Raw genomic sequence first — 12,767 nt, forward strand, 5'->3', positions numbered from 1 at the left:
TCGGGACCCACATGCCAGAAGGTTTTTGTTGTAACCAGTAACTCACACACCTGATTTAATGATTGAACCAATCAAACCACAAAAATGCCCTTGATTAGTTAAATCAGGTGTGTGAGCTACTGGTTACAACAAAAACCTTCTGGCAAGTGGGTCCCGAGGACTGGAGTTGGGAAACACTGGTCTACTCTCTAGTCCGGAGCCGTTTGTATTGTCATTGTGTGTCATTGTGAATCCAGTCCGCGTTTTCGTTTCCCCCTCGTTATTGTCCTATTACCCTTTCATGTGTCTCACCTGATGTTTATTTGTTAGACCGCCCTCACTACCATGCCCCGCCTAGTTTGTCTCATTCCCCTATGTATTTATACCTGTCCTTTTCAGTTGCACGCTGCTAGTTCGTCTTGTCCTGTTTTCTTGTCTGAGCCCTTTATTCCTTCCCCCAGTTCTAGCCTCCTTGTTTCCTTGCCCTTGCCCTTGTTCCTGAGTCCTTGCCCTTGCCCTTGTTTATCTGGATTTCTGGTTCTGACCCCTGCCTGCTTCCCTGGACTTTTCTTTGCTTTGCGGATATCTGTACCTCTGCTTTGTTGGACTGACCCCCTGGTTTTTGACCCTGGCCTGTTTTTTGACTCCGCTCTGTCGGCCCCTTTTGCAATTAAACCTGCCATTTTTCTGCTCCCCTGTCTGCTTTTGGTTCCTCTGTTCCCCCCGGCATAACAGAATGGCTATACGCAATGGTGCGCAGGAGGTCGTATTAGCGAGTCTCCTCTAACCATTCCACGTTTCCCTCTATATACCCAGGGTTTACAGGAAAAACAAGAAATCTTCAAATAAAGAGTCACAAGACGGTGGTAACAACAGTGGCCCTGTCTAACAAATCTGGTTAACCTTTGTAGCTCAGCTGGATGCTGACTCAGAGGTAACTTGCATTACCTGTGGTTTATTCCTACAATATCTTTATTCAGCAACCAGTGTACCACACCACCAATGACACCAAACTATTTCCTACAAAATGAGCTATCTAAAGACACTAAACACTGTATGTGGAAAACCCATGATCTATACAGTCCTATTTCACCTCAACAGTTGGAGCATTCCACTGAGGTGGCAGAAGAAAGCACAATGATGGGAGCAATAGTCCTGTATTGATGAGCCCTGTCTTTTCATCAAGCCTTGCTGAACCTGTGTCAACATGGTAAACACAGTCTGTTTCCCTGTGGGGGTCTGCAGAGAGGCACACAAAGATTCAGTACATCCATACATGGTGGTTTGAGAACCATCCTGATTAACAGGTTGTTCTGGTTTTGAAGCACATAGGGTGTGTTCTGTCCTAAATTCAGCAAAACAGAAAGGGAGAATCAGACTGAGAGAATAAGTAAGATGGCAGATCAAGCTTTGATTCCTGAGGACGAGCTCTGTTGCTCTGTATGTTGTGATATTTTTAAAGAGCCTGTTATCCTGAAATGCAGCCACAGCTTCTGTAGAGTGTGTGTGCAGCAGTACTGGAAAGAGAAGAACTCTCGAGAGTGTCCCATCTGCAGGGGAAAGTCCTCTGTTGAAGATCCTCCTGTGAACCTGGTCTTGAGAAGCATTGTGGAGTCTTTAAATCAGAAGAGTGAAGCTACAGAGAAAAGTGGAGCTGTTGTGAAGAGTGAAGCTTGCTGTAGTCTTCATGGAGAGAAACTACTGTTCTTCTGTGAATATGACAAAGACCCTCTCTGTGTCGTCTGTCAGACTTCAAGAAAACACAGAAATCACACGGTCTGTCCAGTGGAAGAAGCCGTACTGGATCTGAAGGTATTCTATGTTAATATATTCTCTATTTCATATCTGTTTCATATTTTCAAGACACAATTAAATATCAGGAAATAAGTCTCTTTGTTAAGCTTTCAGTTTTGACAGACAGCTGTGGTATGCAGTCTTGCAAATACATTCAGTGGAAGGAGTAGCACTGTAGTGAAAATCTGGTTTTCAACCCTCCAAGCATGTCTGTTTTCAGTACAATTGAATATGAGTAAGATGTACTGTAGGTATGGTTATGTCCTGATTTGAAGTTGTGCATGGGGGCATTTTATGGAGAATATGGCTTCAACTAGGAAGCACTGAAAACACAATGCAATTAGAAGAATATGTAGCAATGATGTGTCAGATTATATGTACTGATAGCGCAAATAGGGAGCACACAAGACCTTGACACATCTAGAGAAACTCTATTATAATACAGGTCAAGACCTAATGAAAATAAAGTTATATGCCCAATACTTAATATTTGATGATTTGCTGGAACAGAGAAGTGAGCAACAACCAGAAAGTACTGAAAATCCATAATGACTGTAAAACCAACAGAGACAAGAGCTTTTTCTAAAAAGTTTGATATCCATGTAATGTAGGAGGCTTGGCTGAACATAAAAATAGCAATTTAGAAAATATTATTAGATTTTTATGAGGAGATACCAGTATTATGGATGTGACACGTCTGAAATGTATATTGTCCAATCAAATTTTATCATAACTCATTTGTTGTCATATGAAATGGTTCTGAATATCAGTTTTGACATTGAGAAAATCAGCTGAAATGGTTTTTAATATTTTCAAGATGGCAGGCAAATAACATTGATTTCAGTGGTAATGGGACTAATACATCCATTTGAAAGAATTTTCCTGTTGTTAGCCTACATTTTATCAAAATGGTACATAATTACGGAGTGCAGTAAGTTTTCATGCTCAGGTGGACATTACTGTGGAATTGCCAAATAAATATAATTATAATAATTATAATAAATATAATTACAATCACATATTATGATATGCTATATGTATGTTTCATACTTCAAATAAGTTATACTGACCTTTGCTTTGACCTTTGGAGAAGAATTATCTATTACTATGTCATTTTCTGTAAGTGACAATTGGTTCATATGATCATATCACTCCAGGAGGAACTCAAGCCTGCACTCAATCTGATTAAAGAAAAACTGAAGAGGTTTACTGTTGTTGAACAAGAAAGTAAGGAAACAGCAGAACACATCAGGGTAAGTAAAGCAGTTATTTTAACAAAAATATTACTTTTGGATAATGTCATGTTTTTATTTTTTATTTTTTTATTTTTTATAAACTTTATTTCGTACAATTAAAATGAAAAACAAACCAGTTTTTAGGTTTGTAAATTCATCAATTTCAGTCCTGTGGTATAATCAAACAAAAACGTTTACCATTAGCAAGTGGCACATTCTCCTTCTTCGCTTCTGTACCTTGTAAAAATATATTTTTTGTACATCTTTTTAAATTCCATTACATTTATACTCTGTTTAATTTTTTCCTCGAGACCATTCCACAACACCACACCACAAATCGAAATACACATACTCTTAATATTAGTCCGAGCATAATGCCGTTTCATATTTAATTCACCTCTTAAGTTGTATCCCCCCTCTCTCTCTGTGAACAGTCTTTGTATGTTACCAGGAAGCTGTTTATTTTTTGCTTTATACATTATTTGTGCGGTCTTGAATTCTACCAGATCTCTGAACTTTAAGGCATGCACTTTTAAAAACAGTATATTGGTGTGATCACGATATCCTACATTGTTAACTATCCGTATGGCTCTTTTTTGTAGTATGCATATTGATTGTGTATTGGTTTTGTAGGTGTTGCCACATACTTCTACACAGTAATTCAGATATGGCAAAACAAGTGAACAATACAAAGTATACAATGCTCTCTCATTCAAAATGTGTCTTGCTTTTCCCAACACTCCAATGCTCCGTGCCACTTTTGCTTTCACATATTTGATATGGGTTTCCAGCAGATTTTGTGGTCTAGAATCACACCCAGAAATTTATTTTCATACACTCGTTCTATATTTATATTATTGATCAACACTTTTACTTGTGTATTTTTTTTTACGGTGTCCAAACAACATAAGTTTGGTTTTGTTCAGATTTAATGATAATTTATTCAAGTCAAACCAAGTTTTTAGTTTACTCATTTCTACTGTGACCACCTCCAAAAGCTGCTGCAGATTTTCCCCAGAACAGAAAATATTGGTGTCATCCGCAAACAATACAAATTTTAAGATTCTTGACACTTTACATATGTCATTTATGTATAATATAAATAATTTGGGACCCAATACTGACCCCTGTGGCACTCCACAAATAATTTCTAAATATGTTGATTTCTTGTCGCCGATCTGTACAAATTGATGTCTATTACCTTTGTAGCTTTTCATCCAGTTTAGTACAACCCCTCTGATACCATACTTTTCCAGTTTATTGATTAATAAGTGATGATCTATTGTATCAAATGCTTTTTTTAAATCTATAAATACTCCTACTGCATACTTCTTGTTATCTATAGAACTGGTAATTTCTTCAGTTAACTCAATTAATGCCATCGATGTGGTTCTGTTCGATCTGAATCCATACTGACAATCAGCTCACAACTTATGCTTCTCAGTGAAATTATCCAACCTGCTAGCAAAGAGTTTTTCCAATATTTTAGAACTGAGAGAGTAAAGACACTGGCCTGTAATTAGTGAATTGATTTCTGTCTCCATCTTTGTATAGTGGAGTAACTTTAGCAGTTTTCATTTTACCTGGAAACACACCTGTTTTGAAAGACAAATTACAAATATAAGTGAAGGGTTTTGCAATGGCTTCAATTACGTTCTTGATTACAGCCATATCAATGTTATTCCAGTCTGTCGACCTTTTATTCTTACATTTGCTAACAGTGTCAATAATCTCCTTTTCAGTAACAGCTTTCAAAAACATTGAGCTTGGATTGCTATCTAAGAAATCCTCTAGTTACTGTACATTATTAAAATTTAAAATTGTGTATTTGAATTGCAGAGTCAATCCCAACACACAGAGAAGCAGATAAAAACTGAGTTTGAGAAGCTCCACCAGTTCCTGCAAGAAGAAGAGGAGGGCAGACTAGCTGCACTGAAGAAGGAGGAGGAAGAGAAGAGTCAGATTATTAAGGAGAAGATAGACAATGTCACAAGGCATATGTCCACCCTTTCAGACAAAATCACAGCTATAGAGAAGGCCATGGACACTGAAGACACCTTGTTTTTAAAGGTAGGAGATGGTTGACTGACAGTGTCCTGGGTTTAGACGGACTGATTCCAGCCGTATTGAAATGCGCAGTGTGTTACTGTGAGACACAGCATCACCGGCACTTTTCAATAACAGGCATGTAGAGCATGACGTCACCAGCAGAATGGGGAAGATGAGAATAAAGTGCTAACAAGCAATGTCACATTATTATACAGTATACAGATACAGAGTATGCAACTTATTGTACAGAGAACTTATTTTCTATGCCATAGTACTAAATACATTTCCAATGCTTTCATTTCACTGTTTTATATGATTTTCAGTAGAGTGCCTGCTTCAATTAACATACATACTCTTTGCTGATGTATGGACTGTCTGCTCTGTGCCTGTAATTGTTTAAACGTTTGTTGGAGCTGGCAATAAGTCAGCACCTCAAACTGTCATTTCACTTCAACAGACGTTTCAATATGCTGGTGTGTTGTTTGCAGCAGTATTTGGTTGTATTCTGAAGGTGCCTTGTTCTGTAATTATATCACAGTCGTCTATTAAATAGTTAGCTAGTCAGGAGCGTAATCTGTGTACTCTGTGAGCCAAGAATGGGATTTCATCACAGTTTGGACAGGATAGCTGTGTACAGTATCAGTTTCTTTAATATGGTGAATGTAGTTTTAATTATTTAATGGATTAATATGGCAGTTTTTTGTGAGTGTGCCCCAACAGAATGTCAGTGCAAAAACCTCCCCATTGCAGCGACTGACATGTACTGTGTAATTTAAAGAAGACTTCTTCTTCACCACTGATCTGTCTTTGGCCATTATTTCCTCCATAATAGTAATTACACTGAACTGTACACCACATATATACAGAATATATGGTGGTCTCTTCTTGCCATGGTAGCCAAAACAATGTGTTCAACTGGTCCTGCTCAGTATTTTATGCATCAACATGCTGGGATGTTAGGCTTAATTACCTTTTTTTCAGTATGCCTTATATTCCTCTTTTCCTGAAGTGTTTCTTTTATGTCGGCAGTGATATGTACATTACAGTACCTTCATTCATGTGTGCTTACTGTTAAAATCTACATCACTTGTATTAGCATGGCTTCTGTTTCCGACGTATTATTACCTCATGATTGTCTCGACTGAATACATTTTTTACATGCATACTTCTTATCACAATAATACTGTATTTTTTTTCCAGAACTATAAGAACATCAACGAAAGGTATGTAGACTCTCACCTCATTTCATGTTGTCTGTTGAAGGCACTTCAATCTCCAAAGCTGGACCGAGTCTTGCTTGTCATTACAGAGCCCAGTGCACACTGCAGGACCCAGAGCTGCTCTCAGGGGCACTGATAGATGTGGCCAAACACCTGGGCAACCTGAAGTTCAGAGTCTGGGAGAAGATGCTGGGGATGGTGCAGTACAGTGAGTATCTGGGGCAGATGGTGAAATCATGTTTTTGCAATTATTTAATGAACAAATAAAACTGCAGAAACAAGCAGCATAGTGAACTGGTGCAAAAGACAAACAGTACAGTAACCAGTCTTACCTCCCTCCAAGTTTAGGAAGATTACATTGGCTGCATTGCACTGCTCTCAATTGAACATCAGAACACAAGCAGACACAGAACTGGCATAATGTATAAAATGTCATTCTTAATAGTTTATTGGCTGTGTGAATTGTGTGTATTGAATTTACTATGATGTGTTAACTTATTTATTCATTTTCATAATGCAAGTATGTTTTCTATTTAAAATGCAAATCAATATAACTGCAGTATTCTTCATTCCATAACTACTACATACAATGTCCTGTGTATGTAACCTAATTTGAATAGAGTATTTGAAATGCAGCTCTTGTTTCAGCATTGTAAATGTCTGTCTTCATGATATTTCAGCTCCTTTGATGCTGGACCCCAACACTGTAGCCCCCTGGCTCTCTCTCTCTGATGATCTGACCACTGTGAGATACACAGGTACAAAGCAGAAATGTCCAGACAACCCAGAGAGGTTTAACTGGTGTGTGTCTGTGCTGGGATCTGAGGGGTTTACCTCAGGGAAACACAGCTGGGAGGTGGAGGTTGGGAACAAACATGCCTGGGATATAGGAGTGGTCAAAGAATCCATCAACAGGAAGGGAGATATAACATACGCGCAGAAGAGAGGATTCTGGGTGTTAATGCTGAGAAATGGCGATGCTTACACTCGAAATGGAGGTGCTGCCCCCACACCGAAGAGGAAACCCCAGAGCATCAGAGTGGAGCTGGACTATGACAGGGGGGAGGTGTCCTTCTTCGACTCCAGTGACATGTCACTCATCTACACTTTCACAGACACATTTACTGAGAGAGTGTTCCCATACTTCTCTCCCTATTTGAGAGAAGATGGTAAGAATGAGGGACCCCTGCAAATATGCCCAGTGAAAGTTTCCATAACAGTGACATCATCCCAGTGAACATGTTTGTTGAAAAAGAACAGACGAGAGATGTTGTATTTCTATGTCATTTTGGTTGTTTGTAATGTGCCTCAGCATGCCTAGTTGTTGACCTGAACTGGGGAAGACTTGCTGGAGATGTGAATTGAGGGGGGCAGCTGATGATCTACCAAATGGGAGGCAGACACACACACACACACACACACACACACACACACACACACAGAAACGTAACAATGACCATTTGCTTAATGCAATCTGCCTCAGTGTGTATGAATGTTGATTTGGGATTGATCTGCTGAAGATGTGGAAGGACAAAGGGGGATGTTTTAATTGTCTGTCAGAAGGGAGCAGACATGCATACAGTGACCATTTGGTTACCTGCCGCCATCTTGGGACATTTTGTTCTGTGAAAGGGGTATAAAGCTAGTGCTTGAACAACGCTGTATTGTACTTGATCTGCCTGCTTTTACCCAGTTTCATGCTGTAAAGGAGAAAATATTTATATAATATACAATTTTAGTGATCTAAACTTTTGGAATACAAATATTAATAGGATTAAATGTATTCACACTGAAATAGTACTATAGAGGAAATCCAATTAATAATTACAATTCATTCATTTTGATTTTATGATTAATTATTTTGGTGAGAGTTAATGAAGGGTACATGCATTTTCCATTATGGACATACATACAGGCACCATCTCCCTTCATTAATCATTAATTTCATGTTTGTACATCAAACTGTTGCGCTCTTGTGATTTCTCAAATTTCTTTTTTTTGCTTTCATACCTGATCAGTGTCATTCGTGCCTTGCCGGTTTTATAAGGCAGTGCACATGTGTGAAATGTGTGAGTATCATGCACACATGTTAGCAGGGGCTTCAGGTGCCCACCCTGGAGAGACCTGCTAGTGGACAGAAGTCTCCTGAGAATCAGTTATCTGCACCACAGGCAGAAGTCTCCTGAGAATCAGTTATCTGCACCACAGGCAGAAGTGAAGTTTAGAAATGCGTTACTACCCTGCCGCAAATTGTCAGACAACCGCAAATTACGTAAACAAAAAGTGCTTTCTCTGATTGTGTCTCTCGTAGCATCTCTATCTGTCCAATCCAGGGAGTTTTTCCTTGCCTCCATTGCTTGCTCTTGTGTGGGTTCAGGCCAGGGTTTTCTGAGAAGTGTGCTGTTTGTAAAATTCATAACATTTCATAATGTTCTTTTTCATTAAGTCATGTTTGAGATTTAAATAACAAAAAAGGATTTGAGTCAGTAAAAAAATTATTCTTTCATAGAACAAGGTATATGTTTTATTATTGTATATGTCACTTTTGGCAACATACAATAAAGTCTAGAACGTAGAAGTAGCCGTTTGTCTACTTCACTGGTTTGATGAAAACTTCTGTGCATTTTCATGAACATGAAATTTCCTGATCTTCACAGATCAGATAAATGGATATTTACTGAATGAATATTTCCTAAATTTTGGAATAATTCCTTATTTCAGAGCATAAGTTACCATGTCAACAAGGGCCGTCTCTGATTCTCATATTTGGAACCGATAATTCAAGAGTTTCCTAAAGTTCACCTTAATAGACCCAGAAATCTTGCCAATCCTGCTTTCAGGAACAGACCCCAGGCAACACTGCTTGTCTGCCTTTACTGGATCTGCTGTTAAATATCACCATCTAGTGGTCTTGTGGGAGACTGAAAAGAGATAAATAAACAAACTCACAGCTTTAGCACATGGTCAGTCTGTACCTCACATGCGTCCTGATCAAGGCCTGTCCATACTGCAAAACAGCATAACCATTGGGACTGTAATTATGTCATTACTGGCTGTGTGATGATTCAAGTGTGTCCACAGAAGCTCTGTGTCCACAGCAAGCAGCCTTTGTTTTGTGACGGTGTTCTCTTTAGTGGAACTGGCTTCTTGAACAAAATTCAGAAGGTTGCTCAGCCAACTCTAACAACCCTGCTGTCCCTAGAGTGTGTACAGTCCTACAGCATTAAAACAGCTGCACTACATCCTCTTCTGAAAGATGCTGGACTTTTATTAAAAATGCTTCAATTAATAAGTAGATGTTTATTTAGAATAAATATATATTTTTGTACATTTAAATATTTTTACCATGTCCATAAAATATAAAATAGTACAAGCCAGTTCTCTGTAGAATTACCCACAAAGTGTCAAACACAGGACCAGCAACACCACCAGCAACAGCTACTCTTGCTCGGAGCAGAGTGAGAAAGGACAAGCACACTTTTTCCAGCAGGTGGCGCCAATCTACCACATTTGCACCATACATTTTCCTGCATCATCATATTGGCATTTGCAGTTAATTAATTCAGTCAGCATGTCATTATTTTCAGTCAGCATGAAAAAATAATTTATACACTCAACTTTTGATGGCTGCTCTTATGTCTTTTCAAATGTAATTATTGCAATTATTTCAGCCTGAATTTACTGCATTTTTAAAAGATCCACACTTGCGTAAGATCCTAGACTTGTGTTTTGGTAACATACCGGGAGCTTATGTCTCAAAGCCCCGCCCACCACTCGGTCGCTCTGCCCATAATGTTATTCTGCTGCTCCCAAAATACAGACAAAGACTGAAAACGAATAAAACACTAAAACAAACTATTAAGGTCTGGAACAATGAGTCTGTGGAGACATTGCAGGCCTGTATAGAGACCACAGACTGGGATATATTTTTCCATAGCTGTGAGGGAGACCTAAACCTTCTCACAGACTCCATCTCCTCCTATCTGTCCGTCTGTGAGGAGTCTGCTATTCCAACAAAACAGGTCAAGCTGTACCCTAACAATAAGCCTTGGGTTACCAAGGACCTGAAACATTGCTTAAACAGCAAGAAAGCAGCGTTCCTCCAGGGGGACACACACAGAGTCAGAGAGCTGAATAAAGAGCTGCGGAGGAAAACCAGGCTGGCTAAGCTCCAATATAAAAACAAGGTGGAGGAGAAATTCATTGCTGGCAACGCAAGGGAGGCATGGCAGGGACTTAACATCATGATGGGCAGAACAGTGAAATCTGCCAAGATCCAATGCCCTGATTCTGCCACCTTTGCAGAGCAACTTATCAACTACTACAGCAGGTTCAACAAGCCCTCTGCCCAAAAGGACTGGCCCCTGACCAACGCCACCCATTCAGCCATCACAGTGGATAAAACGAAGGTGACATCAATTCTGGGCCGTGTCAATCCCCGGAAAGCACCTGGTCCCGATGGGCTGAGGGGCAGGGTACTGAGGGAATGTTCTGCCCAGCTGGGTGATGTCATCACCTGGTTATTCCAACAGCTGCTAGATTCCAACTGTGCTCCACAGATATGGAAGGAGTCGACCATCATACCTGTGCCGAAAAAGTCCAATGCCAGGGAGATGAAGGACTTACTGCTATAGTGGCAGACAAACTAGACCCTCTCCAGTTTGCCTACAAGGCCTCACTCTTCTGGACACTGTATGCCGGCACCTGGACTCTACACAACCACACACACGGATTTTATTCATGGACTTTTCCTCTGCTTTTAACACGGTTGACTCACACACTCTATGCGACTGCCTCCTGGAATTAGAGGTCAACCCAACTCTGATTTTATGGATAAAATACTTTTTAATGGATAGACCCCAGCATGTTGTGGTCAATGGTTTTACATCCAAAAACCCAAACAACATCACCTGCAACAACAACATGGACTTCTCACTATTAAAGTATGCAGATGACATGGCCCTGGTAGCTCATATCACGGACGTGAACTCCCTGTCTGCATACCATGAACTGGTGGGCAAGCTCATGACCTGGATAGAGGAAAGCTCCCTGGAACATAACATCTCAAAAACCAAGGAACTCTGCTGTGGGGGGAAGCGTACACCTAATTCCCTCCACTCCCTCTTTGAACCCCTGAGGCTGCATGGGCAGGCAGTGGAGCAGGTTGAGGCCTTCAGGTACCTGGGTATGGAGATAGATAGTTGCCTGTTCTTCTCCCACCACACTGACTCAGTGTACAAGAAGGCACAGCAACGCCTGTTCCTGCTGAGGAAATTTTAATGTCAAGAAGGACATTTTAACAGTTGTTTACAAATCACTTATTGAATCAATTCTCACCTTCAATATCTCCTCCTGGTTCAACTTCACATCAACTCAACTGTACTCCACACACAAGCAATAGAAAGGAAAGCTAACCACATCACATCAGATTTCAGACATCCCCTGCATAAGTCTTTCCAGCTATTACCATCAGGCCGCCGTTACAAAGTTCCCTCCATCAGGAAAAACATTTACCGAAACTCATTTATTCCCACTGCCATCAGAACCTTAAACAATCAATAACAACCCCCCCCCCCCCCCCCACACCACCACCCTCCCTCTTTTAGATTGGCATTGTTTTATTTATTAATTGATTGATTGCAGGAATGCTGTTTTGTGTCAGGTTGTCTGTTTTTTTTTGTCTCTGATTGTTGAGTCACGCTGGAGATGATTTTCTGTCATGTCAGACAATAAAGTTTTTCTGATTCTGATTCTGATTCTGATTCTCCTCATTTTGCCATTAAAGATAAGGTTACAGATACAAATAACTATAACTTATTTTATGAATGTAGTTGATGATATTACTTGATTTGGTTCCTGACAGCATAAGGAAGTTTTCCTCACACAAATACAATGATTCATGGGCGGGTAGCAGGTATTTGGAGCCTGGGGTGTGTCTTGATCGAGATGGTGACAGAGAAGGTATGAACAGACATGCTGCTCCAACACTGATCTTTCTCCCTCTTTCTTTCTCCACTCTTCCGTCCCACTTACACACACAAACACACACATATGTACCAGAATTCATACATGCATGCACATGAACATGGACACACAGATACATATGCCCACTGCTGTACACATCATGAAAACACAGGCATCTGAACACACGCTTAACATTTTCAGTTTAAGTAAACAAATGCTGTATGACACTATGGAATGTTGGGACACTTCATGTTTTAATTGCATCATTCTGGATTTCCTCTGCCTTGTGAAAGTTTGGTTTGTTTCATCAGCCTGGTTCTGGTTTGTATGAATGCGTATTCTCCCCTCCCACCCAACTGCCCGCTGTTTGCTACACACCCATCTGTTTTTGCTGTTCAGTAAACTCCTGGTTTCAGGAGAAATGCGTATGTGACATGTATAGACATCACAAATATGCTCTGGGCATAACCCTACATTTAAAAAGTGGCGTTCAGTTGTCATCTCTGTGGTCCTTGTACGGTAGTGA

At 39.9% G+C, this 12,767-nt stretch overlaps 1 protein-coding gene across 1 annotated transcript; it reads left to right on the forward strand.

Moving 5' to 3' along the window:
• Window positions 1-1,374: 1,374 nt before the first annotated feature.
• LOC133121829 (zinc-binding protein A33-like) lies at window positions 1,375-7,730 on the forward strand. Its single transcript, XM_061231330.1, has 6 exons — window positions 1,375-1,791; window positions 2,931-3,026; window positions 4,848-5,078; window positions 6,258-6,280; window positions 6,367-6,485; window positions 6,958-7,730. The coding sequence occupies exons 1-6, from the start codon at window positions 1,375-1,377 to the stop codon at window positions 7,512-7,514; spliced, it is 1,443 nt and encodes a 480-aa protein (XP_061087314.1). The 3' UTR covers window positions 7,515-7,730.
• The last annotated feature ends 5,037 nt before the right edge of the window (window positions 7,731-12,767 follow it).

Source organism: Conger conger, chromosome 2 (assembly GCF_963514075.1).
Source record: "Conger conger chromosome 2, fConCon1.1, whole genome shotgun sequence".
NCBI lineage: Eukaryota > Metazoa > Chordata > Actinopteri > Anguilliformes > Congridae > Conger > Conger conger.